At 48.0% G+C, this 26,888-nt stretch overlaps 1 protein-coding gene across 3 annotated transcripts in view; it reads right to left on the bottom strand.

Annotated features, from left to right (window-relative positions):
* Nucleotides 1-5,481: 5,481 nt before the first annotated feature.
* Nucleotides 5,482-26,888, bottom strand: part of PIGG (phosphatidylinositol glycan anchor biosynthesis class G) — a 42,759-nt gene continuing 21,352 nt past the window's right edge. Inside the window, exons 7-13 of one of the 3 annotated variants that reach the window (XM_040625231.1) lie at nt 24,382-24,599; nt 23,763-24,044; nt 21,904-22,361; nt 18,854-19,045; nt 15,241-15,382; nt 11,218-11,381; nt 5,482-6,908 (exon numbers count right to left, since the gene is read on the bottom strand). In XM_040625231.1, the coding sequence (XP_040481165.1) occupies nt 6,695-6,908; nt 11,218-11,381; nt 15,241-15,382; nt 18,854-19,045; nt 21,904-22,361; nt 23,763-24,044; nt 24,382-24,599 (1,670 nt within the window). In that variant the 3' untranslated portion in view covers nt 5,482-6,694. Of the gene's footprint in view, nt 6,909-11,217; nt 11,382-15,240; nt 15,551-18,853; nt 19,046-21,903; nt 22,362-23,547; nt 23,681-23,762; nt 24,045-24,381; nt 24,600-26,888 lie in introns of those variants that run through there. The other 2 variants (XM_040625230.1, XM_040625232.1) reach the window with 2 other exon arrangements.

A 26,888-nucleotide genomic window follows, 5' to 3' on the forward strand; every position in this document is an offset into this window, starting at 1 on the left:
TCTAATAGGTAAATAAAATGTTTAAAAAAAGGCTACATATATACAGTACGATTCCAACTGTATGACATTCTGGAAAAGAACAAAGATCAGTGGTTTCCAAGGGTTTTGGGGGAGGGAGGGATGAATCTATGGAGCACGGGGGATTTTTTAGGGCAGTAAAATTATTCTATATAATAATATAATGGTGGATACATGTCATTACACTTTATCAGAATTAATAAAATATTCAAGACAAAGAATGAACCCTAATGTAAACTATAGACTTTAGCTAATAATAATGTATCAACATTGGCTCACCAATTTTAACAAGTGTACCTCACTAAATCAAGATGTTATTAGAAGAAACTATGTGTGGGGGAACTGTAATATGAGAACTCTCTGAACTTCCCAATGAATTTTTCTGTATATCTAAAATTATTCTAAAAGATAATGTCAGTCATTTTTTTTAAAATAAAAGACAATGGTGAAAATAAAATATAATACTAAAAGGTATTAAATTAATCTAAAGGCAAGAAATAAATAAATGACAGTGACAAAAAGTGAAATAGAGAAGTCACAGCTCTAAATCCAACACTACAAATAATTACATTAAGTGTAAATGGACTAAATATTCCAATTAAAAGGCAGAGACTGTTAGACTGGATAAAAGAACAGGACCTAAGTTTTGAGTTTACAGGAGTCTTAATACACTTTAAATACAGACACAGTAGGTTGCAATCAAAAGGGTGGAGAAGTTATATGCAAACACCAATCAAAAAAAGTTGAAGTGGCAGTATTAATGAGATAAAATAGACTTTAGCATTACCAGAGGTAAAAAAGTAGATTTCATAATGATATAAAGTAAATATACCAGGAAGACATAACAAATATCAATGTACATGTGTCTAATAACAGGTTTAAAAATATTTTTAAAAAGTTTATTTTGAGGCATAGTTGACATACAATGTTGTATCAGCTTCAGATGTACAACATACTGATTCAACACTTCTCTACATTACACAGTGGTCACCACGGTAAGCGTAGTCACCATCTGTCACCAGACAATGTTATTATAATATTATTGACTATATTCCCTATGCTGTATTTTTCACCCCCTTGACTCATTTATTTTATAACTGGGAGATTGTACTCTTAATCTCCTTCACGTGTTTAGCCTGTCTCTACACACCCCACCCTGGCAACCAGTTTGTTCTCTGTATTTATGAGTCCGTTTCTGTTTTTGTTGTTGTTGTTTTATTTTTTAGATTCCACATGTAAGTGAAATCATATGGTATTTGTCTTTCTCTGCTAGCACATTTCACTTAGTACCCTCTAGGTCATAAGTAACAGAATTTTATTCTTTTTATGGCTGAGTAATATTTTAATGTATATCTATCTATCTATCTATCTATCTATCTCTATCTATCTATCTATCTATATCTATATATATATATACCGCATCTTCTTTATCCATTCACCTCTCAATGAACATTTAGGTTGCTTCCATATCTTGGCTATTGCAAATAATGCTGCAATAAACATAGGGGTGCATATAACTTTTTTGGATTAGTTTCTCATTTTCTTTGGGTAAATTCCCAGGAATGGAATTATTGGATTGTATGGTATTTCTGTTTTTAATTTTTTGAGGGAACTCCATATTTTCCATAGTGGTTGCATCAGTTATCAATTCCAGCAATAGTGCATGAGAGTTTTCTCTTTTCTCCACATTCTCACCAACACGTGCTATTTCTTGCCTTTATTTTTTTTAAAAAAAGATTTTATTTATTTATTTGACAGAGAGAGAGAGACAGCCAGTGAGAGAGGGTACACAAGCAGGGGGAGTGGGAGAGGAAGAAGCAGGCTCCCAGCAGAGGAGGGAGCCTGATGCGGGGCTTGATCCCAGGACCCTGGGATCATGCCCTGAGCCAAAGGCAGACGCTTAATGACTGAGCCACCCAGGCACCTCTCTTGCCTTTATTTTAACCATTCTGACTGGTGTGAGGTGACATCTCATTGTAGTTTTGATTTGCATTTCCCCGTGATTAGCGATGTTGAGCATCTTTTCATGTGTTTGTTGGCCATCTGTATTTCTGCTTTGCAAAAATGTTTGTTCAGGACCATTGCTCATTTTTAAATATTTTTTTTGGGGGGGGGCACTTGTGTGGCACAGTTGGTTAGGCGTCTGACTCTTAATTTCAGTTCTGGTTGTGATCTCAGGGTCATGAGATTGAGCCTGTGTCAGGCTCTGCACTCTGTCCCCTCCCCCACCCCGTGCACACACACACACACTCTCTCAAATAAACAAATCTTTAAAAATAATAAAATAAAATGTTTTTTTTTTGGGTATTGAGTTGTAAGAGTTCTTTATATATTTTGGATATTAATCCCTTAACAGATACATCATTTGCAAATATCTTCTCCCATTCAGTAGCTTGCCTTTTTGTTTGTTGATGGTTTCCTTCACTCTGCAAAAGCTTTTTAGTTTGGTGCAGTCCCCATAGTTTATTTTTGCTTTAGTTTCTTTTGCCTGAGAAGATATATCCAGAGAAATGCTGCTACAGCCGATAAAGAAATTACTGCCTATGTTCTCCTCTGGGAGTTTTATGGTTTTAGGTCTCACATTTAGGTTTTTAATCCTTTTGGGATTTATTTTTGTGTATGGTGTAAGAAAGTGGTCCTGTTTCATTCTTTTGTATGTAGCTGTCTGGTTTTCCCAACACCATCTATTGAAGAGACAATAGATGTCTTTTCACCATTGTATATTCTTGCCTCCTTTGTGATAGATTAATTGATCATATAAACTTGAGTTTATTTCTGGCCTCTCCATCCTGTTCCATTGGTCTATATGTCTATTTTTGTGCCAGTACCATACTCTTCTGATTATTATAGCTTCATAATATATCTGGAAATCTGGGATTGTGATATCTCCAGCTTTGTTCTTTCTTAAAATTGCTTTCGTGATTTAAGGTCTTTTGTGGTCCTATACAAATCTGAGGAATATTTGTTCTAGTTCTGTGAAAAATACAATTGGTATTTTGTTAGGAACTGCACTAAATCTGTAGAATTGGGGGGGTAATATGGACATTTTAAACAATATTACTTTGATCCATGAGTATGGTATATCTTTCTGTTTGTTTGTGTTGCCTTTTCAATGTCTTATAGTTCTTAGGGTATAGGTTTTTCACCTCCCTGGTTAAATTTACTTGTAGGTATTTTATCCTCTTTTGGTGCAATCGGAAATGGAATTTTTTTCTTAATTTGCTTTTTGCTACTTCATTATTGGTGTATAGAAATGCAAAATACATGAAGCACAAACTAACAGATATAAGAGAGAAGCACATAAATCCACAATTATAGTTAGAAATTTTAGCTATCCTCTTGGCAATTGAAAGAATAAGTAGAAAACAAATCAGTAAGGATGCAGAAGGTCTGATTGACAAGTACTTTGACCTAATAGTTCTAGGACATCACATCGAACAATTGCTGAATTTACTTTTTTTTCCCCCCTATTGCACATGGACTGTTCATGAAGATGAGCCAACTGCTAGGCCATAAAAGTGAAGCAGGAAATATTTCAAACTGAATGATAATAAAAATGCAGCATATGAAAATTTGTAAATATAGTGAAAATAAGAGGGAAATTTATAGCTTTAAATGCTTATATGGGAGAGGAAAAATGACTTAAAATGATTCTAAATTTCTATTTTAAAAAGCTAGGAAAAAAGACACCAGTTAATAACCGTATTAACTATTTGGTAGCTAGGAGCCAGTTTTAAGCATTTTGCTCCCTAACATGATAGCACGGTACTTACATGTAGACATTTTCCTATATGTAGTTACATTTTAGGGAACTAGTTGGGGGCTTGGGTATGACATGAATTGCATTTTCATAGTTTTCGATTTAAAATAATGGAAAACAGATCCCCAGTTAGTGCTTTAGCATGAAACAATGGATTTTCAGAATGGATTAAGTGGGAGATGTCCTATACTAGAAAAAACAATTTTAGAAAGTGATAAAAAATCTTAAGTATATGTAAATATTAAATATCTGTACATTAAGAAACACTCTCTCGTCGAAATGACAAGAAATAACAATGGTGTTGGTGAGGATGTGGAGAAAGGGAACTCTGTTGGTGGGAATGTAAATTGGTGTGGCCACTGTGGAAATGATATGGAGGTTCCCCAAAAAGTTAAATAGAACTACCATATAATACACCAATTGCACTTCTGGGTATTTACCTGAGGAAAACAAAAACACTAATTCAAAAAGATATCTGCACCCCTGCTTTCATAGCCTTATTTACAATAGCCAAGATATGAAGACAAACTAAGTGTCCACTGATGGATGAATGGATAAAGAAAACATCACACACACACACACACACACACACACACAATTACTCAGACACACAAAAGAAGAAACTCTTGCCACTTGTGACAACACAGATGGATCCTGAGGGCATTATGTGAAGTGAAATAAGTCAGAGAAAGACAAATACTGTAGGATTGCACTTACATGTGGAATCTAGACAAACAAAAAACCAAACTCATCGATACAGAAAACAGATGGGTGAGGAAGACAATTATCATACGGGTTCTCTCATCTATGGAACATAAGAAGTAGGAAGATCGGTAGGGGAAGAAAGGGATAAAGAAAGGGGGGGTAATCAGAAGGGGGAATGAAACATGAGAGACTATGGACTCCGAGAAACAAACTGAGGGCTACAGAGGGGAGGGGGGTGGGGGATTGGGATAGGCCGGTGATGGGTAGTAAGGAGGGCACGTATTGCATGGTGCACTGGGTGTTATACGCAGCTAATGAATCATCGAGCCTTACATCGGAAACCGGGGATGTACTGTATGGTGACTAACATAATAAAAAATTATTACTAAAAAATTATTTTAAAATAAAACCAAAATATTTCCCTTAAAAAAAAGAAAGAAAACGGATGGGTGGCTGCCAGAGGCAGGGGTGGAGGGTGGGTGAAATGGGTGATGGGAGTGAAAAGGTATAAACTTGCCGTTACAAAATAAGTCCTGGGGATATAATGTGCAGCACGGTGACTCCAGTTTAAGGTGCTGTATTATACATCTCAAAGACAGCAGTTCTTATCACAAGAAAAAATTGTAACTGTGTGTGGTGACGGATGTTAACGAGATTGATAGTGGTGACCATTCTGCAATATATACAAATATCAGATCATTATATAAGTTAAAGAGTTTTGGAAAACCTGGCGTCTGCCACTGTGAACTTCCAAGGCTGGAAGACTTTTCTGAGGAGACTGCTGGCAACGTAACAAGTGGTTTCTGGTACTGAACATTGTACGGTGTCACCGTCCGGAAGACTTACGTGACTCAGGGAAGTGTTATTTTCACGTGATACTACAGAACCCAGCCTGGGGAACAGACCCATTTGGGAAGCAGTACAGAGCGGTGAAGCCTAATCAGGCAGCACACCGAGTGCACTGACACGGTTTCAGATTCCACGTTGCAACTCATCTTTTCCTTTTTAAAATAACTTTTATTTTCAAATAGTTTATATCTAACAAGTTGCAAAAATCATACAGAAAGATCCACGTACAGTGCACCCAGCTCCCCCCAGCGACATCTTACACAGACAGGGAACTTGTCAACCAGGTGATCCTGTCACCCTCAGGTACAGACAGGGCTTCACCTACTTTGCACACACTTGTTTTTTCTCCAATTAACCATTAAGGAAACATCGTTTGTCCTGCTTTAGTGTCGTCTCAAAAAGAACACCCATGGTGATTAGAAGAAGGATTTTAAAATACTCTTCCCTTTCATCAGAGACGGAGACAAACATAAGAGACTCCTAACCATAGGAAACAAACGGAGGGCTGCTGGAGGGGAGGGGGGGATGGGTAACTGGGTGGTGGGCATGAAGGAGGGCACGTGATGTAATGAGCTCTGGGTGTTATGTGAGACTGATTAATCACTCACCTCTGAAACTAATAACACACTGCTAATTAATTGAATTTAAATAAAAAAATATCCTTCCCTTTCCCAACTATGTATCTGTGTGACTACTTCAAACACACATGACAGCAGACGGAACGCAGAATCTAACCCAGCCAAAGAGACGTGCAAAACGTGAAACAATGCAACTCTCCTCAGCACGTACTCTTGTTTTGGAAAGTTATGTTTCTTAAAAATATTCTGTGTTAAGATGGAATGAGTTTCTGTCTTTACTTTCAATGAATAGTTTTTGAAACATCTTAACGTTGAAGACGTAACACACGCTAACTTTCGTTGGGACCTCCAGTGGTTTCTAGGGTCATTAAGGGGTCTGGACTCTGCAAGGTAAACCCCGGTAGCAGGTAACTCTTCTCCCAGAGTTCCCGGGCTCTCTGAAGTCCACAAACACCACGATAAACCCGAGACCTTTTTGTTCATCAGTTTGAACACACATACTTGACTGAACTCTTATCCAGAGGAAATTAAAAGTTCAGAACTTTACGGAGTGATTGTCAACAGGGGAGTATGATTCATATTCAAACTAAATATTTTAAAGTGACTTTTAAACAACTATTTAATCTACATTCAAGTACAGCAGTGAGAGACACTGAAGCTATTCATCAACTTGGTAGCATTCACAATTTTCTCTAGAATGTTCTTGCATTTAGACAGATTTTTTTCATTACCCAAATGCATGAAGTGAATAGTGGACTTTACAAATACATGGTCTTCCCCGTGTCTACGACTGCGTGTTGGTTTGATCCATGGCTGTGAAGAACACACAGACGGCGGCCGTGATGAGGATGTGCATTCCCTCATAAAGCAGTTTCGGAGAAAACACACTCCATATAAATAAATGGTAGCGCAGCGATGTCACCAAAACGATATATGCAGAGACGGGGAAAGAACATATCAGTGCGTAGCAGAAGCAAGCATGACTCAGCGCAGAGCCGCTGTTAACAAAGAGGGACGTGTATCAGTATACACCACTTTTGCATCGTACAAGGCATGAACATACATGTAATCAATATTTTCATTTTGAAAATGACCATGGTAGCTCTTGTTCCTGGGACACCCCCACCCGATCTGGTCAGTCTGGTGGGCAGGAGCCCACCGGAGGGACAACACCTGCAGGTGGCTGCCTTGTCACTCTCCAGTGCCTCAACCTGCAAAATATTTGTGAAAAGTGCATCCCCCAATTTTCCACAGTTATGTTTAAAAATCATGTGCATGTACTACCATGTAACACAGCACACGTGTTATGAAATAGAGTGAAAAGGAAATCACACAGCAGGAGATGCACGTTTTGACCTCTGCTTCGTGCTGCCCTGCGGAGCATCTGGTGGGTCTGGTCTGGGGACACTGGCTGAGAGTGCTGAGCAAAGTACCAGCAATGAAGAGCGTTCTCAAACACACGCAAGCCCTCAATGCACGCGCGTGTCCTCCCCTTCTTTTCAAACCATCAACACGATCGTCACCTAAATCTAACCTATTCTTGAAGACAACTTCCGGAGACTGTGCTTATTCCAAAATGACAAGTTCCATCATTCACTCACCTCACCTCACCAATCCTCAGAGGCCAGGCTTTCCAGGCTCTGGTTAAAGCCAAGCTCCAGTTCTGATGCCTCCAGTCAGACACGGAGATGAGTGTGGGTGGCCTTTCCGGGGCTGGCACACGCCACACGTCACTGCTGCCCACCTCTCCTGAAGCACGACCCCATTACACACGCAGCCATCCTTACCGTGCAGGACTCACATCAGCACACCTGCCTATGGGCACGTGGACCTGGAGTTACTGGAGTCCCAGCTGGGGAGCGAGCACACCCACCAGAGTAGATGGTCTGTGTGCTCAGGGGGGCCTAGGGCACCATGCTCACACCGGGAAGGGTCTGGACATGAAGGGTGAGCAATGAGGACTTCTGTGTAGGGGGAGCAAAGACCCTGAGGCGAAGGAGTGTGTGTGCATGGGTGTGTGCACACGTGTGCTCCAAAAAGGGGCTCCTTAGGCCTAGTGACTCAGCGCCACTACCTGGTTCCACTCAGATCCCCTCGGTGTGCTCAATGTCAAGGAAAAGGTGCCAAGAGCCACTTGGGCCAAAGGATGCCTGGCCCCTCATGCTCACAGCTCTTGCTCCCCACTGTGCCCTCACCTTGCCCTAACTGGCTCCCCATCTTGGGCTTTGGTGCCCATCCTTTCTTCCTGTGGGTTCTTTGGCTGTTGCATCGCCCCCCGGCAGGGTACATACTCCGCTTGCTTCCACTTGCACACCATCCTGTGGCCTCGTCCCTGTGCATGTGCTCCTCTCCTGCTCCCTTGACAGGTTGTGATTACTTCTACCCACATGCTCTTCTCTAGGAGGCCATCCTGACCAACACCAGCAGACTCAGGGGCTTAGCATTCTGACCTCATCTCTGTGACATGCTCAGCATGGAACTCACCTCTCTTCTACCGCCACCAGACCATGAGCTCCTCTGGGAGACCCTTGCACCTGTACCTTGGATCCCACTCAAGATCCAGTCCATCAGGCAGAGGACCTCAAGGGAGCTGGGCTGGGACATTACTTCATTAACTCCCTCAAGGGCCACTGCACCAATACCTGGTGAGGGAAACTCTTGGGAAAAGCTTCATGGCTCTGCTACCCTTCTCCTGAGGGTTGTCATGGAGTCTGTGCTCAGCCAAGAGCCTGCTAACCAGACAGTGAGGGAGATGGAGCTCCCAGGACCCTGCCCCTCCTGGCATTTCAATTTCACACAAAGTAAACATTACCTATTTAGAAGACTCTGGTTTCTTCCTTCCATAGCAACACCCAGTAGGGTCACCATTCCCACAGCCTCAGCACAGAACAAGGTGCACTGTAGGGGAATGGATGAAGGCCTTGCAGCCTGGCTCACCATGGCTGTCCATGCCACCAGGCTCCAGACCCGAAGCCAGGTCCTGAAGCCAAGGGACATGGACCACCCAGGGCCCAATTTTTGAGCCATTAGAAATATTTTCTTTTTCTACCATTTTTATCTGGCTGTAGCTGTCCTGACTTTGAAACCCCCCGCCCAAAACCAACGAGTAAAACTTGATGTTTTAAGCTTTTGAAAAAGAAAACCCTTTTCTAAAATAAAAGAGAAACATTCCTTAATTAGGGAAAACATCATATAATACTTCCCAGCCAGTTAAAATGCTTTTAGCTTATTAAAAAATGCTTTGTCTTTTTTCCCCTCCCCAATAGACACAGATGAAAAGTGCCAGGAAAATCAAATTGTGATTTCAGCACCAAGGACGCTGTTCTTCGTAGAAGCCCAGGCTCTCACCGTCTGGCCTCAGCCTCCCCGGCTCTAACCCATTCAGCTGATCTGTAGGCTGCAGATACGGCGCGCTTAGCAGAGCCAGATACGGTGCGCTTAGCAGAGCCACAAGCGCTGCGGCAGATAAGCTCTCCAAGGCCAACCCAGCACATCATGGCACGGATGAGGACTGAGGCCTCCCAACCCGACCTAACCCCAGTCACAGAGACATCAAGGAGCCTACTGGAGAGAGGACCAAGAGCTCAGTGGTGGTCTTGTAGCCCACGTGGGTTCACAGACAGAATGAGAGCCTGAACATCCCTCTGCTCCAGCCAGCAGCACCTTGGCTTGCAAGTGCTGACCACCAGACCAGCAGTGACTCTAAGAGGAGTCTATCCTAGACGGTCCCAAAGTGTGTGCCTGAGGAAGACACGGTGACTTGAAGGCATCTCCCTTGTCCTCAGGAATACCAGCTGGAGAAGAGAGACGCCCACGTTTCAGAAGCCGAGTGTCAGCCATGGCAGTTCAGAGGGAAGGCCAGAAGACTAAAGCAGGAAGCCTGTGCTCTACAGCTGAAGCCTTTACTAGCTTTCTTGCTCCAAACTTTGACTTGAGAGTGTCACCCCACTCACACCTACACTCCCCTTCACCCCTTATGTAACTGTGGAATGGCAGAAGATGGTGGCTTGTGGACAGGAACTTGGGGGCACAAGTCAAGGGTCACTGAGGCTTGGGTCCCAGGAGCTGGTCTGGGGCGAGGATGAGAGGAATCCCATGAACTATGTGGGGCCCCCCAAGTGCTATCCTGAGAGGTGGGGCCTGAACATGTCCAGGGAGGTTCAAACATGGGGTCAACAGTCACCACAACAAGGGCTGCATTTTTAATAGGGGGCAGAGAAGTGGGGGCCAGAGAAGTGACAGGGACAGGAAGCCTTGACCTCCCCTAGATGACACCCCCCTGGAAGACTGGAGACACAGTGGGACATCTGGCAGGAACAGTGTCCTTCTGGGGTCTCCCTAACTGGCTGTGCCCTGCATGTGCCATGGCCCACTCAGCATGTGGAGGCTGGTCCAGCACCCGAGCAAGATGCTGGCATCTGGCGGGGGGGGGGGGGGGGCATGCCTGTGGATTATGTCAACTGAGTAGCTTAAGAAATGCAAAGGTGCTTCTGGGAGCGGGGCACTGGGGGAGCCCTGACAGACACTGCATGGCTGCTCACACGACCTGCAGCCCCTGTGGGACTCCTCATGCAGGCCCCACAACCCAGGAGGCAACAGCATCGCCCCATTTTACAGAAGGAAAGTGACCACATACCACTCAAGCCACACTCTGCCAGGCTGGACCCAGGCACTGGGGTTACTGTGGTGCACAGAGACCATGAGTCCCCGCATTAGGAAGCCCCCTTTCTGGGAGGACCAATGCATAAACAAATAAGAAAGCACCAAGGAGCACGATGGGCAGGGGGGTGGGGTGGGCTGCCCCACTGGTCTGGGGGACCATGTGCAGCCTGAGGGGGCCTCTCAGCGGCAGAGGAGGGCACGGCCACCGAGTGTGAAGCCCTTCAGGCCTGCGCAGGCTCCTCTCTGCAGCAGGGACCCTGGAGGTGAGAGCCAGCATGTCTTGTCTTCATGCCCCAAAAGGAGGGCCCCTCCCTGCCCGCCCCACCAGCAAGCAGAGAAACCAAGAAGGGATTTTCCTTCCTGTGCCCCTGGACACCACATCCTGGTATGAGCTGGAAGATAGCAGCTGCAGCTGGATAACCCCCAGCCCCCCCAGCCATCCTGACACAGGGTGGCCACAGACCTGCAGTTGCATCGGCCTCTGGCCCACATGCTGTGGACTCTCCACTCTTATTTAGGGAACAGAAAACTGAGGAAGACCTTTAGTCCTTGGGGTCTGGAACCCTGCATCTGGAGCAACGCGCTCTCTTCAAACTGTCACCCTGCCATCAGAGTTTGTGCTGAAAGACAAAAAAGGGGCTTCACCTGCTGGTTTCTGAGCTCAGGAAGCTCACTAAGTGGCTGGCCCACAGCACAGGCCCCGCGAACGTGGCGAACGCTGTCAGGAACACAGCTGGGACCTCCATGTAGGTGTCCAGGCCCACGAAGCCCGCTGAGATGTCCACTGTGGCTATGTTGTTGGAGTTTCCCTGGAACACAGGGAGAAGCAGCGCTGACACGGCCACCAGCAACCGCAGAAAGCCGCGTGCGGTCACGGCGACATGGACACACGGGAGCCCCAGATGTCTGCCCACTCCTTTCCCACCTCGCTTCCAGATGGAGAGGAGCAAGTGAACCACCTTCTACCTTTGAGAAACTCAACAAATATCTGATCAACTATGCAAATTCCAAACTCTTCTCAGCTCTCTCTACCTGAGACGAACACACCGACCTCCCTGTGCAGGGACCTGACTGAGGGCTGCACCTGGCCTTGGGAGGCAAAGTGGCCCAGGGGAGGCTGGGGGTGGTGTTGCCACATGGCTCCTTCAATGCGCGGACACTGCTGTTAGGCAGAACAGGGCACGCTGGTCACTGGGAGGGCTTGGCTGCTAGGTGTCTGGCTGACGCGTCCGACCCGAGACCTAGTGGGTCACCGCCCAGCCCTGAGGGTAATGCATGGACCATCCTGCACAGGAGGGTGGGGTTTGCATCCAAGGGAAACAACGCCTAAGATTCAGCTCCTCTCTCCACTTTCAGTCTTTATCACTGCTGGTGTCCTTTCCTCAGCCACTTGAGGACATTTGTAAGTTTGACATTGGTCTGTCCCAGTCCAGCTAAGGCCCCTCCTAGAACCACTTATCAATGGCCCAGGACACAACTCCAGCTGGGTGTTTATGGCTTCAGGAATCTAACGGTGGATCCCCACCGCCTCCTCCTTTGCTGCGTCAGTGCAGGTGGCCGCCGGGTCGCGCTGGCAGACCTCCCATAGATCTCAAAGACATGCATTTACTCCTGTCCTCACCACGCTCTTACAGCGGGCCCCTCCCCTGACAGCAACCTCCAGTGTGCAGCTTCCCCTTCACCCACTCTGCCCGTGGCGGCCTCTCTCCCGATGACGTAATTCCTACCTAGAAGCCCCTCGCTACAGACTGAGGAGACCCCGGAGCTGCTGAGAGGAGGAAGAACAAGGGTCCCAAGTGCCGCAGCAAGGGGAGGCATGACGATGACAGACACACGGTTCGGACACTGAGAAGTCACTGGAGATCCCACTGAAGCTGCCTCAGTCGTGTACAGAGAGGGTCAGGTGCGATGCTGTTAGGGCAGCCGAGGCACAGACTGCCTGCTCTGGGGCTTTACCTGCACTAACTCATTTAACCCTCAAGGGTCCCGAGGAAGTGCCACTGTGACTCTCAGGGAACTGGTGGGAAACTGAGGCAGAGACCCCCAGAGGAGGCCAGCTGGGCACCACACTCCCGACCCCTGTGCTATCAGAAGTCCCTGAGCTGAGGGCAGGAAGGAGGGGCAGCAAGCCCGCAGGGCTTTTCCCAGGACACCTGACCAGGAGGGAAGGGCTATGTGGAGGGTTGAGACGAGGGAGGCCAGCACTGCTGTTGGTGACTGCCTGATGCACCAGGGTCTGTGCTGATTTTGCATGCCGACGGACCCCCAGCACAGACCACAGTGCTGCAGGGGCACCAGTGCTACTGGACCTGTGCATCCCACAGCCAAGTACCAGCACCGTGCGCCATCGCAGATGCCTTGTCACCTCCCCGTGGAATGTGGCTATGTGCACAGAGGAGCAGACGGAACGTGAGGCGGTCTCCTCACTCACGGCATGACCGTGGCTCCATCAGTCTTCCGGACACCAAGACCTCAGTGCAGGCCAGGGTGCCTAACCAGCAGCCACCTTCTCCTTCTGGGCTAAGAGGGAGCCCGCGAGACTCTTGCCACCTGTGCCATCCGACCAGTCCACAAGCACCAGGCCATATCTGCAGATATGCCAGGATCACTCCCACACACAGCCCTGGCTATCCATGTACCCCTGTGGCAGGAGCGTTCTGTGCTCATTGGACATGCTTGCTGTCCGGCACGGTGCACGGGAGCCTGGACAAGGGAGAGGGGTGTGGCGATTTTCCATGGTGATGGTGTTCCATTCCCCACCAAGGCACTCGTGGTCAGAGACATAGAACTCCTGGACAGAGGCCACCACCAGGAAGAGGCCTGTGCATGACTTTCAAAGAGAGGACTGTGAGACAGGCAGGCCGTCAAGAAATTTCTGGAATGCTCAGCAAAGCTTAAAGTCCTTCTACAGCAATACATCAGTTACATTGAATGGCCAAGCGTGAAAGAACCCTAACACAGATGTGTCCTACCAACAAGGCAGAGCAAATCTCACGCAGAGGCCAACTCCAGGCCCACACCTCTCTCTTCTGCGGCTCACGGTGCAGTGTTTACAACTGCCCCCTTCGTCCTCTATTCCTTCCAGCTGGCATTCTGGAATTCCTGGGCAAACTGCTTTCCCTCACGTCCACAAGGTTGGTGACCTTTTATATTTCTTCTGATAGGTGAGAAAAGCTGTGGCCTTTGAAATGGGGCTGCTGGACACCATGGAGACACACACAGCTGAAAGACCGTGAGGCTCAGCAGAGGCCAGCCTGCATGGGGCATAGCTGACCGGCACTTCTCCAGGTGCTGCGTGCTGGTCGTCATCAGTGTGGTCCTTAGTCACCTACACCTCCTGGAATGGGCAGCGACTCCAGGGAGAAGCGTCACTCTCCAGGTCCTACAGACCCCAGTCATGCCTTCCCGCCAGGTCCTGAGCACGCACAGAGAGCTACTACACAGGGTACCTACCTCCTGTTCGTCACGACTTGACCCTCACAGCAGCCGAGGAGGAGATCAGCTGTTGAGTAACCCATTTCATAGATGAGACTAGGGCACAGCGGGTGCCTGCAAGAGGCCATCTGGCTTAGAGATGCTGGACACCGGTGTCGGGGCTACAGCCACCCACATGCAGGGCTGGACAGAGAAGTACGGGGGACCTCCAAGGGAGATGGACGGTAAGGAGGGTCTGAGGGTCAGGTCACATCCTCCAGGACTTTGGATTTCTAGAACTTTCCTCCCTACCCCTCTCTGGGCTTCCAGGAACAGACAGAGAGTGATGAGGGGGGCTGCTCTTGGGTGAGGCCAGGAGTGCCAGCAAAGCAGGGGAGAAGTAGGAAGGGCAGGGAAGAAGCCCCAGGCCCACCTGCTGGGACACACAGAGTCCCCAGGGACTGAATGAGGAGGGGGGACCCGGTGCACAGAGACAGTAGAGATCCTCACTGCAAAGATGGGAAAACACGACAGAGATGCTCAGGGGCTTGTGGACAGATCCTCCGCCAGAGGGTATGGAGCCGGCAGCGGAGTGTGGGGAGCTGTGCCCACCCTCGAGGGTACTAGAGGCAGCCACTAGATTGAGGGTGGGGCTCCTTGAACCAGGGCAGAGATGCGGGAAGGCTGGGATGGAACTGAGTCCCTCCGAGACCAGGGGCTGGTCCCTCTGTCCACCTGTCCAGGTGCCGCTCCAAGCGTGTAGGCAAATACTGAGATCCATCCTGGAGGCGGCTTAGACTTGCCTCTGGTGGGCCCTTTAACACTGGAGAGAAGACATGATGACCACGGGGCCCCAGGGGACTGAGGACCAAGTGAGGACACCCAACAGCACCTGGCACTGATGGCCAGGGGAACGGGCAGAGAGAGTTCAGTCATCACCTCGTCAGGTAAAGCAACGGAACTGTGATGTGTGTCCCTAACGGGTCATGGTGAACAGATCTGGTACGCAACCATACGCGGGCTTTAAGCACTCCTGGATCCATACCGAGGGTGTCAGTCTTCAATAACTAAGTGTATTTTATCCTGTCAAATATGCACAGGATTTAAGCATCATTCCCCACACCACAGCGAAGGTTCCTTTACTGAATAACCTTTTTAACTTCCCAACTTATGGTAAACTTTTCTCAAAGAAAAAAGATAAATGACATATAAAAAGTTAATAGACTTCTACCCACGATAACGATGAAAACCTACCTGGAAATAGAAGAATGCTTGACCGAACCAGTAATGCATTATAGTGATCTCAGCTGCATCATGCCTCAGAGGCTTCCAGATGAATTTAGTCATTATAGTCTGAATCAGGAGGCTGAACACCAAGACTGGCAGATTATGTGGTCTAAAAAGCAAAGCAGCCAGAAGAACTAATCCACTATATATCTCCCATAAACCCACAGTCTTGATTGTGAAGTCTGCAGCAATGACTTGAGATTTAAGCAAGTCTTTGGTGCCCGTGAACAGAATGCCAAGGACAAAGACATGAACAAAACGAGCTTCAATAACACCCCTAAAAAAAAGCAAAACAAGTTTCATTGGTTAGCACCAGCTCAAAAAACTCATACATATTCTTCCCATGAAAACCACGTGTCTCCTTAGCGGACTAAACCAGCCACAGCGTCCGCCTACCTGGGTAACTCTGTGGAAGTGGGGGTGTCTGCTTCTGCATATCAGCCTCCCCAGAACCCCCCTTGCACAGAGGCTGGCAGGCCTGTCCTCCCCCTGTGCACTTCTCTGATGGAACTGGCTTCTGGGAGATCTCGCTCATTTGGCCCAAGGATGGCCTGGTACAAGACCAGAGCCATCACCTGCAGGATGCCAGAAAACCTGTCCACCTGTGTCACGGGGAATCTAAAAGACCGCTGCAATGAGAGAAGGTCCAGCTCTGTCAGAAATGTCCCTAAGTTCATAATGTTAAGATACATTTGGACATGTTTGCAACCAAGCACTCACACAGACACAACAGTGCAGTGCACACTGTGGGGCCTGGTGAAGGGCGGGCCACAGGTTAGTCTGGGCTCTTCCGCTTACTAGCTCTGCTGTTGGGGGAAGTTAGTTAAGGATTCTGACACTCACTTTGTCATTCCGAGAATGAAGAGAAATGGTACCTACACTTCATAAAGTGCCCTGGGAGTTAAACAAGAGAACACAGGTGAGGTGTGTGGCACACAACAAGTATTAAGGATTATTAAGAAATATTTTAGGGGCGGCTGGGGGGCTCAGTCAGTGAAGCGTCTGCCTTTAGCTCAGGTCATGATCTCAGGGTCCTGGGATCAAGTCCTGCATCGTCGGGCTTCCTGCTTCTCCCTCTCCCTCTCCCTCTGCCCCTCCCCCTGCCTTTGCTCTCTCCCCCTAACTCTCTCAAATAAATAAAATCTTAAAAAAAAGAGAGAATTATTTTAGCACTTCGTTTCCAATTATTTGTAAAGGGTATAATTTATGACGCTCTACCAAAAAATTTGATCTTATGAAACACACGTATCCCTAAAACATATTTTAAATAAATTTCATAAATCAAACATTTTATATATACAAGAAAAGCTGATCATTTAAAGTAATGCTAAGTAGATAAAATTTTTAAGTGAAATCATTACCATAATAATGTATCTGTTCTGAAAAACTGAATTTTCCTATCTCAGATTTTCTTAGGAACGTTAATGCAGTTAAAAAAAATTCCTTTTTTTAAAGCATAGTTTAATTCAAACAGACCACTGTCTGCTGTGTGCCTCCATCTTGTGTAGACACTTGCCACAGGGTCATGCACTGGTCAAGGAGCTGGGGTCAGGTGCAACCCCGTTGCCAAGGCATGTGTTAAACGGAGAGCTGATGACTGACCCACAAGGGTTAAAGAAGAAGTCAGCCAAGGCCCCGAGTCATCAGAGTGGGAGAATGCTGGGGTAGTCTGGGTGGTGAACAGGAAAGAGAGCACCAGTGGATGCCTTCAAGGGGTCCACCTCCTTGCTCTAAACCATTCAGTGCCATTCCCACACATCTAGGACCATGGCAATCTGGGCTTCTACTCCAGCCAAGCCTGGGCATCAGAGTGGCGAAGAAAGTCGGAAGTTAAAGGAAGATTTCAGAATATTGCTGGAGAGCTACAGACGGAACAGGGAGAAGCAGTTGTTAGGGCCATCTAGAACCTGGATGGCTCTATTGCAGCAAATGTTGAGAAATCGTTCTTTTTGATAGCTGAGTAATATTCCATTGTATATATGGACGCATCATGGAACTCTACATCAAAAACTAGGGATGTACTCTATGGTGACTAACATAATATAATAAAAATATTATTATAAAAAAAAAGAGCAGACCAATAATCCAAGAAAAAAAAAAGAACCTGAATGGCTCTAGAATTGGGGTAGAGCTAGAAGCAGAGGGAGCTAGAACCAAATGGCTCTAGTACTAGTGCAGATGCAGAAGTGAGAGGGGTCTAGAACCAGGACAGATGGGGTGGGGAATGGAAGCCTTTTCCAGGAAGAATGTGAGCCAAGCAGTGCATTGGCCTATGCTCTGGACAACAACAAAGGACACGCTGTGGCATCCCTCAAAGGCAAGTGGCCCAAGTCTGGAGATGAGTGATGATGAAATTAGGTGCACTGATCTGAGAGGAAATGAGGACTTTATTCATGTTTCACACTTGAACACCCTCCAACATGACGCCCAGCCTTGATATCTGCCCAGGGTCTCAGACTCCAAAGTGGACAGCCTTTGAGATGGGTCTCCTCACCATCTTCCCCCTACCTGACCTTGCTGCCTCAGGAGAAGCCCTGCCACCCTGCTGTCACCTCAGCCAGGCTCTTGGCATCACCTCAACTGCCCCTACCGTTGGCAGGTCCTGCTTCCAGTGTGCCCCATGGCTCCTAGGCACCCACACAGCCTGGCCACAGCCCTCAGCTTACACCTTGACCTTTTCAGAGAAGATGACATTTACTTTTCTTTCTCTGATTAGAAAAGCAATAAAAAAATGCATGAAAAGATCACAAGCCACCTGTGATTTCATGTCCTAAATATAATCGCAACCAATTACCTATTTTAGTCTTTCATACAAACATAAAAATACGTACATACTTCATACGCTGGGATCACATAACAGTTTTACAGCCTGCTGGTCCCCATCTTCGTATCTTGCATGCAAACACACTAGTTCAGCACAGAGCTTTCACATCACTCAGAGGCTCGTCCCACTGTTGCTGGCCAGTTACCTTCCTCTGTACTACGTGCGCCTATAAATCAGTAGTCAGAGAGCCTGCCTGTGTCCTGCCTTCAGGCCTCGTCTCTGGCTTGGATTCCCGAGGTACATTCTGTAAGAGGGCGCCCGGCTCAGAGGGCTGGACACACTCAAGGTTCTCACCCCACCCCACATCACCATTAAAAAAAGACAACCTGCCAGTTTGTGACAAAAAGTGGCCTTCATGACTCAGTCAGCACCAGGGGCCCCTCCCCACCCCCGGAGTTCGCCGTAAATTATGGGAAAGCTGATTTTTCTGGTGTGCTTTGTTTCCCAACTGCTAGGAAGCATCCACTCTTTGTGATTCCTGTTACTGTTTCCTGACTGAACAAAAGTGAATCCTTTAAATTTCTTATTTTTCGAGAATCCCTTGTTTTAAAAAAGAAAGCTCAGTGACCTTACTGCATTATCTATCTCTCTCCTACCAAAGCAAAGAGGCTAAGAGAATCAGTTCGCTGAGGCATTCCTTGTCAGGCTCTAAGAACTGCTGAGATCACAATTTGCAGGAGCCAACTCCAACTTTCTCAAGACTGCATGGCCTGCTTTAGTACATAAAACATGAAATCGATTTGCCAGTGCACTTACTTTGAAATGTCTTTGCTGTCTCGCTGCCATGGGAACAGGACATTTCCAATGGCTGCCCGGTAGCAATAGACGCCCAGCAAGCCAAGTGCCATGGCTACTTTGGATGTCAGGGAGCACCTCCTCTGAACCAGGGCGAAAATCACGATAAGCGAAAGGGCAGCCAGAACAGAGAGTTCAGCTTTGTGATCAGAGCTGCAATGAAATGGAAAAGCCCCCAAATTACTAACAAGTTAACTGCTGATGTCACGCAGCTGCATCAAGTGGCCTTCTAAGAACTGTATTAAAAATAGCTGATTTTTCTGAAAAGCAAAAAGAAGAAAATCATTGGTGATTTAAATTCAAAGGTTCTTAAAATGTAACAGATGAAGGACGGCTACCCCAAACTCTGGTTTCCATTCACAGACGGCCCCCACCGCCAGGCCTGCACTGACCAGCACAGCGATCTGCAGAAAACACTATCCACTGTATCCACTGGCTCCCATGGCAGCTCCACTGTCCCCCCCAGAGGTGAAGAGACTCTGGGCACACCGGATTTAGCAGGGTACACCCGCTCAGGGAGACAAAGCACGTTGTGGCGTGAACCCCTCTCATTCACTCATTGGCACAGACTGACTCACTTGAGAGTGTCTGCCCCCCCCCGGGGGGNGAGACTTCACGGAGGGGCTGAGCATCTCCGCTTGGAGCACGAAGCTGTCGCGGCAGAGCGGCCCCCCCTGGCCCTGGCCCCCCACCCTGCTGTATCGGGGAGTGCTGCGCTGGAAGGCAGGGTGCTCTTCTGTGCTCGTGCTCACAAAGCCCAGACACTTGGAACTGTTAAGTGGGTGACTGACTACCTTGCTAAGGCGAGCACACATCAGTGGAAAAACTACTTGGAAAAGACTCAGAGGAAACATGTGGCCGGTGTCAAGACGTGGGCCCAGGGACGGCAGGTGGTGACAGGGGTCATGCTGGGACCTGGCCCTGCCCTTGTCCTTGCTCTGGGAGGCAGTCACCTGGGTGTGCATTCACCGTTGCCCTTTAAACTGTGTTCTGTGCACTCTCCTGGATTGTTAATTGTAACAACTGAAAAACAGCAATAAGAAAGGTGAGTTTACATGGCTCCCCAGAAGCTCTGCTATGAAGGAGAAATGGGGCCGTACTGTTGCCTCCTCACCAACTGACAGGACTAACTCAGCAGCACAGGGAAGACTCGTGATGCAGGGGGGCATCCTGCAGGGAAGAGTCCCGTCCCCCCAGTGTGCTGGAGGAGGGTCCGGACTGAGGAGCAGGGGGCGAGGCATCCAGGGTGGGAATTAGCACTTTCTCCTGCACTGCTTCAACTCCCCAGAAAAATAAGAAGTGAGGCCACTGGGCTGTCCCAGGGCTCCCCCAATCTCACATGCTTGGACAGGTGCCTCAGCTCCCTTCTGCTTCCTCTCCTGAGTAGGACAGGCCAGCAAGCTCTCTGCAGGCTTGCTGTGAAAATGAAACGAGCAGGCACACAGCAGGGATGTGAAAAAAGCTGCCTGTGGTCCCTGTGGCTGGCAGGCATTTGCTAACAGAGTTAACACCTGGGAGAAGTTTCCCACCAGAATTATCTGACCAGAGGAATGATTTTTATAGCTTTTGATGGATAGTTCCAGGTATCTTCCCAAAGGACCATGGCAGCATGTGGTCAGGGGTCCTCTGCTGCTTACCAGGACTAGGTTCTATCAATTCCTCCTGTGTGTCTACCTGACTATGAGTAAAACCACACCTTGTTGTTTGACCCGAAGCTCCCTGATCCCCAGGAGGGCAATCATGTCCCTTCTCTTTCTGTTGACATTCCCTCCTTTAGGAGCATGTCCAGTACTGTCCTGAGCCCCCCTCCTGGTAATTTTCATGCAAGTCCTTCACAGCAACAGGAAACAAATGTGCATTCTGTTCCTTCCTTCTACTTTAGTTTTCTAAGTCTTCGTTGACAGACAATTAAAATGTATAACATAGGGGCACGTGGGTGGCTCAGTCGCTTAAGCGTCTGTCTTTGGCTCAGGTCATGATCCTGGGGTCCTGGGATGGTGCCCCATGTCGGGCTCTCTGCTCAGCGGGGAGCCTGCTTCTCCCTCTGCCGCTCCCCTGCTTGTGTGCACACGCTCTCTCTTTCAAATAAATAAATAATCTTAAAAAAAAATATATATATATATATAATATAGCCACATTTTTTGAGAGAGACAGAGAGAGAGAGAGAGACTGCATGGGGTTGGAGCAGGTAGAGGCAGAGGGAGAGAAAGAATCTCAAGCAGACTCCATGCTAGGTATGGAGCTAGACATGAGGCTCAATCTCCCGACCCTGAGACCATGACCTGAGCCGATCAAGAGTCAGACACTTACTTGACTGCACCACCCAGGTGCCCTGATACAGCCAAATCTTGACCTCTTCTGTCCCAGTTCCCTCTCTTTACTTTGATCCTCCCCATCTGCTATACTTTTGGCTTCAGGTGGGGAGAGAGGAGTGGGTGGCCAGAGGGAGTGTGGCCCTGCCCCAGCCCACATTGTCAGGGAGGAGGCAGCAAGTGACAAAACTACATCCTTGCTGCAGTTGGCATTTTATCTACTTATTTATTTTTAAAGATTTTATTTATTTATTTGACAGAAAGAGGCAGCGAGAGAGGGAACACAAACAGGGGGAGTGGGAGACGGAGAAGCAGGCTTCCCACTGAGCAGGGAGCCCGATGCGGGGCTTGATCCCAGGACCCTGGGATCATGACCTGAGCCGAAAGCAGATGCTTAACGACTGAGCCACCCAGGCACCTCTGCACCCAAATACCCCTGCAGTTGGCATTTTAAAACTCAAAGGTTTTCATAAACATAAACAATTACAGTGATTCAGCAATTAAAAAAACAAAACCCAAATAAATCCATCTTTCAAAACTAATTCATGGCTTACGGTCTATTTTTCCATATTTCTATATTTCCAAATATCATTTCTATTCTGAATATGAAAAATAGGCCTACATTTTGAAAAAGAAGACTCTGTGTGTGGCCAGTCAACCACGCAAGGTCTGGCCTAAGGCCACAGCTCATGCTCTTACCTGGCGAGCCAATGCCCCAAGTCAGGCCGGTGGGCCCACTGCACACCCGTCTGGTTTAGGGACCGCAGCAGCCGACAGCAGGTAAGTATCACCCATGGGCTTGCTAACACCATCCACTTCTCATAGCCTCTGAGCGTGTCAAGGGCAGTGGGGTTCTTAGACACTCTGTGGGGCTCTAACACGTTACAACACGTGCTCCTGTCCCGTAATGCTGCTGCAGTGCTGACGAATCCCTCCTCCACGTGTGAGCACGGCTGGGGCTCACAGTCATCCCTTAGAAAGCAGTTTCTGTAGATTTCGTGACACAGAGCCAGACACAGGGTGTTAACGAGGAAATACCAGGTCTGGTGCTCCTCCTCGATGAAGCTGCTTGCACCCAGACTCAGCATGTGGCCCATGGTCCCCAATAAGATAAGAACATCTAACTCCGACCATTGTGCCTTTGGATGAGCTGGATTCTGGAAAAGGAAAGTGCATTTTGTGAGGGGAAAAGTATAAAAATTACACAAATCCCACCACATGCACTTAACCTACTGTGACAGGTACTTGCTAGCCCCTCACGCCCCACACCCATTTCCTGCTCTGATGGGACTGCCTATTCTCCTGGGGCACGGCCAGGGGCACAGAAACAGCACTGGCAGTTGTCACCCTGGACTGCAAGTCCTAAGCTGAGTGACCCACACCATCCGGGCAGGGCTGCAGCTCAGAGAGCTCACCTACCAGCTCCTGAACCCAGTCCTCCTTGAATCCTCACCCCTTCCCTGGGAGCCTGAGGTCTGCAGGGGTGGTCCACAGTCAGTTCCTGCTATTTGAAACCAAAGAACCCCAGGATATATTCCACCAAAGCAGACATCTAATTTCATCATGAATTTTCCAGAAATCCAGACGGTTTTCCTTGAAATGATCAATTGTATTGAAACAACAAAGTTGGCATCACAGTCCTATCCTGTAAATATACTAACTGAAAGCATTTAAAATTAAAGATGAGAATTTAATGACTGTCATTTGATAATTATTTAATAATATTTACTCTATTTATCGTGTGCAGCTTATATAAGAAAGAAAGATACCATGAATCTGTTTAGGCCCTGGGGAATCAAATGGCTCTAGGGAAACCTATACTCTCATGGGGAACAGAAACGAGCCATAAACAACAACCCGTAAGTTCCTCACACACACACACGCAGGGAAGGGCATCAGATGGCCCTGAGGTGCGGCAGCTGCACTGGGGGGTGGGGGAGCTGGAGTTACTTCCCTGAGTCCCTTGGGCTCCAGGCACCATGGACCAATTGTGACTGTCCATCTCTGCTTCACTGGCCTACCTATGAATAAAGGAGTCAGAGGCCCAAGATTCTAAGCAATCTAAAGGAAAACATCAGTCTTGAAAAGAAAAGGCAGGATGGACTCTCAAAGAAGGCCGCGTGAGGACAAGGTCCCGGGCTCCTGCTGCCGTCCCAGAAGGTCCAACGAGTAGACTCTTCTCTCTGAAACGTTCTTCCCTTGGCTGCAGCTCAAACACTTTGGGAGAGATGTCTATTCACACACTGCCCCATCAGCCAACTGCCTATTCATCTGTGACCAACAGCTCTGTACAGTCCCGTGATTACAGTCACAGGGACCCTGTCTTTCCCATAAAGAAACAAGGCACATGACCTGACAACACAGGTCTGAGTGTCTGAAGTCAGGATGCTCAGACGTCAGCCCCTCTGAAGTGTGGGCTCCTCTCCTTGGCTCCTTGACTCCGCCTGATACACACCTGGGGTTTAGCAGCCAGTGTCTGATGAATGAAAGATCAGCTGAAATAAGAGAAAATGGCCTACCCAGAAAGCCAGGGTCGTATGTGTAGGAACGAGCCTTACCTTGCTCAGGAATTTTCCACCGGCAAACATCTCGGCCAGAGCAGACATGACTGCACAGAGCAGTGCAGAGATCAACACCATCACTCCGCCTGCCGTCAGCCACGAGAGGCCACAGAAATAGCAGGAACTCTCGGCCGAGGTGCACACAATGACGTGAAGAGCAGAAAGAACCAGGAACGTCAAATAAAACAGTAGAGAAAACACAGGCGACCACAGAGGAACCTCCAGTTCAGCCTTGTTGTTCAGAGCTTGTGGGATGCTGAGCAGGAGCAGGGCTAGAACCTGGAACAGGAAAAGAGCAGCAGTGTCCACGACTGCTGGGCTCAGAGAGAACTCCTGACCTCGTGCCAGCTGTTCAAATGTTGGAAACAGAAGAGAAACATGATTTCTGATGAGCTGCCAAGAACGTATGCGTGCAGCAGTGTGGAGCACAGAAAGCTGACGCCTGATGGTACTTTGGGCATGAAGACACACGATGAAAGAGTTCAACAAACAAGGAAACTGGTATTTTCCCATTTTTAGAAAAAAACAGTATTTTATATGCTTTAAACTACAATATTCTGGCTGAGTTACCAAATCAGTTTAACAGCTGCGCCATAACTCCACACGAGCACCGTACCTCCAAAACCATGACAGTCCCCACCAGCATCGAGTAGATGTCGTACTGGGCCACTTGTCTGCTCAGGGACAGGCTCAGGGTCCTCAGTGCATCCAAGTACTGCCTGCGAACCTTGGCTCCCAGGTTGAAAAGGACTTCTGAGTTATTTTCCTCCAAGTACAGTCTGATCCAGTTCCCATGCAACCTCTCTGACATTTTAAACTGCTCAAATCCAGGCTCTAACAAGAAGAGGACAAGATCAAGACAGGAGGACAGATCACAGACATTCACGCACATTTATCATTTCAAAGTATTCAGTTATTCACAGCACGTGGTGTGAGCATAAAGCCCGCTACCTAATGAAGATGACCTATCCCTTGGGGGGTGGCCAGCAGCACCCTCAGTAAAACTAACAGCCAATGATGCTCACGAATCCTTGGATAGCCTGCCTGCTGGCCAGCCCACTACACCCCAAAGCACAAAGCAGCACACAACATGGAAGAAGTGTCTGCCCACTGCTCTGCGCCCTTTCTCTCCCTCCCACACCTGGCCTTGCCTCTTCCTCCCCCTTCTCTCTCAGTCTCTCTCCAAGCTTTTCTTCTTCTTTAAAGTGCAATACAGAAACACCCCAGGGATGCCTGGGTGGCTTACTCAGTTAAGTGTCTGCCTCCACTCAGGTCATGATCCCAGGGTCCTGGGATCGAGCCCCACATCGGGCTCCCTGCTCAGCGGGAAGCCTGCTTCTCCCTCTCTCTGCTTGTGCTCTCTCTCTCTCTGACAAATAAATAAAACCTTTAAAAAACAAAACCAAAAACAACCCAGAAAGGCATTACATTAACAGGCCCTTGGTGTTACAAATCTTTCCAATGCTCACACATTGTGAGGACTGGGCAGGCAGTGGCCTGACGCTTCTTCCATCACATCCACTTCCCACTTTTGACTGACAGCACCCATCTTTGACCTACTTCCCTTCTTCACATGTCCTGACCCCTCCTGCCACGATGCCGAGCTAGAAGACCTATCCCGACACACAGCCAGGGCTGGCAGAACAGCTCCTGAACTGAAGCCCAGCCCCAAATGCTGCCGTCCACTCTGGGATGGCAGTGGCAGGCAGCTCAGCATCAGGGAGCTGGACCAGACTTACTGGTCTGGAGAAAGACCAGACTTACTGGTGACTCAACTAGTCTGCAAAGCAAGAACTTCCTTTCCGAGACTCCATGGTATTTCCTGTGCTCTCCTGACCTCCAGCAGAGCTATTCCAGGATTAGGGTTAGGGTTGCTGTATAACCCTGAGCACAGCCCAAATGCCCGAAGCCCTGCCGGTGCTGCAGATAACAGGTGACCAAGTGCTGGTGGCCTGCATGACTCCAAGCCCCTCAACGCCTCTTCTTCCCCCATGACCTGAGATAGGGATGACGACCATGCCCACTCCAGAGCTCATGGGCTGGCAGGTGATAGCTGGGATCTAAACTCAATTAGTCTGGATCTAGGATGGAAAGCTTAATTGTTAGACCCCACCACCCTGCAGTCCTAGAGACATAGGGGCACCCATGTCTATATCCAGAATCACAGAGACATAGGGGCAGCAGGTCTATACCTCACCACATAGAATCATAGGGAAGTGAGCACCTGTGTATGTGTCCAAACAAGTATTTACTGAGCATTGACGACATGCTACATGCAACCAGGTACAGTTCCTGCCTGCTTGGGCCTGTCATCTAGTTGGGGTCACAATTTTTCACAAATGCTATGGAGGAAAGTAGGGGAATATGGGAGACTTTTGGTAACACTGAAGGAACTGACTAAAATCTGGAATTGAGGGTTGGCAACAATAAGGTCTGGCACTGAAGCTGAAGTGGAAGGTGGCCCAGAAATCCACCAGGTGATAACTGGGGAAGAGCATCCAGTCTATGGGAGTAGCACATGCAAAGGTCCCGAGGTGAGAAAGTCTGTCCCACTGGAATGAAAGTCAGGGAGCGATGGGTGAGTTGTATCAGATTGGGCTGGATGTCAGGGGAGGCCTTGAAATCGACTTCACTGTCAGACACGTACCGAGTTTTGTCTCGGGAAATAGGATCACTGATGGCATAGACAAAGGGCATTCTAGGAGTATAAGGCCCCATGAATGTTTTCTCATGCCAGGGACTGACCTACGTTCATCTCATGGGCTTCTTTCTGGCCATACCCACTGCAGTGCTTAATTCTCCCCACCTGTTCCTCCTGAAATAAGTAAACAACCCCCACTCTGGGACACATATTACCAATAATAAATTTGCAAAACCTACCAAACTCACAAGTTACTTTTGAAAACAAGCAAAGTAACTGTTGTCTCTCCTCTGGACTGAAATGTGCACCAGGGCTGGCCTCACTTTTCACACTGTTGCTCACTGGGGCCACCTCACGGACAAGGGGCTGGCCCCCGAAGTTCTCCCACCATTTAGGACACCCGGCCCCCCAGTCCTTGCTGGTTTTCCACAGGCAAGTCAAGGCCAGCCTACATCTCAGTGCAAACTTACGGGCATTCACTC

This window comes from Ursus maritimus, unplaced genomic scaffold (assembly GCF_017311325.1).
Source record: "Ursus maritimus isolate PB19 unplaced genomic scaffold, ASM1731132v1 scaffold_8, whole genome shotgun sequence".
NCBI lineage: Eukaryota > Metazoa > Chordata > Mammalia > Carnivora > Ursidae > Ursus > Ursus maritimus.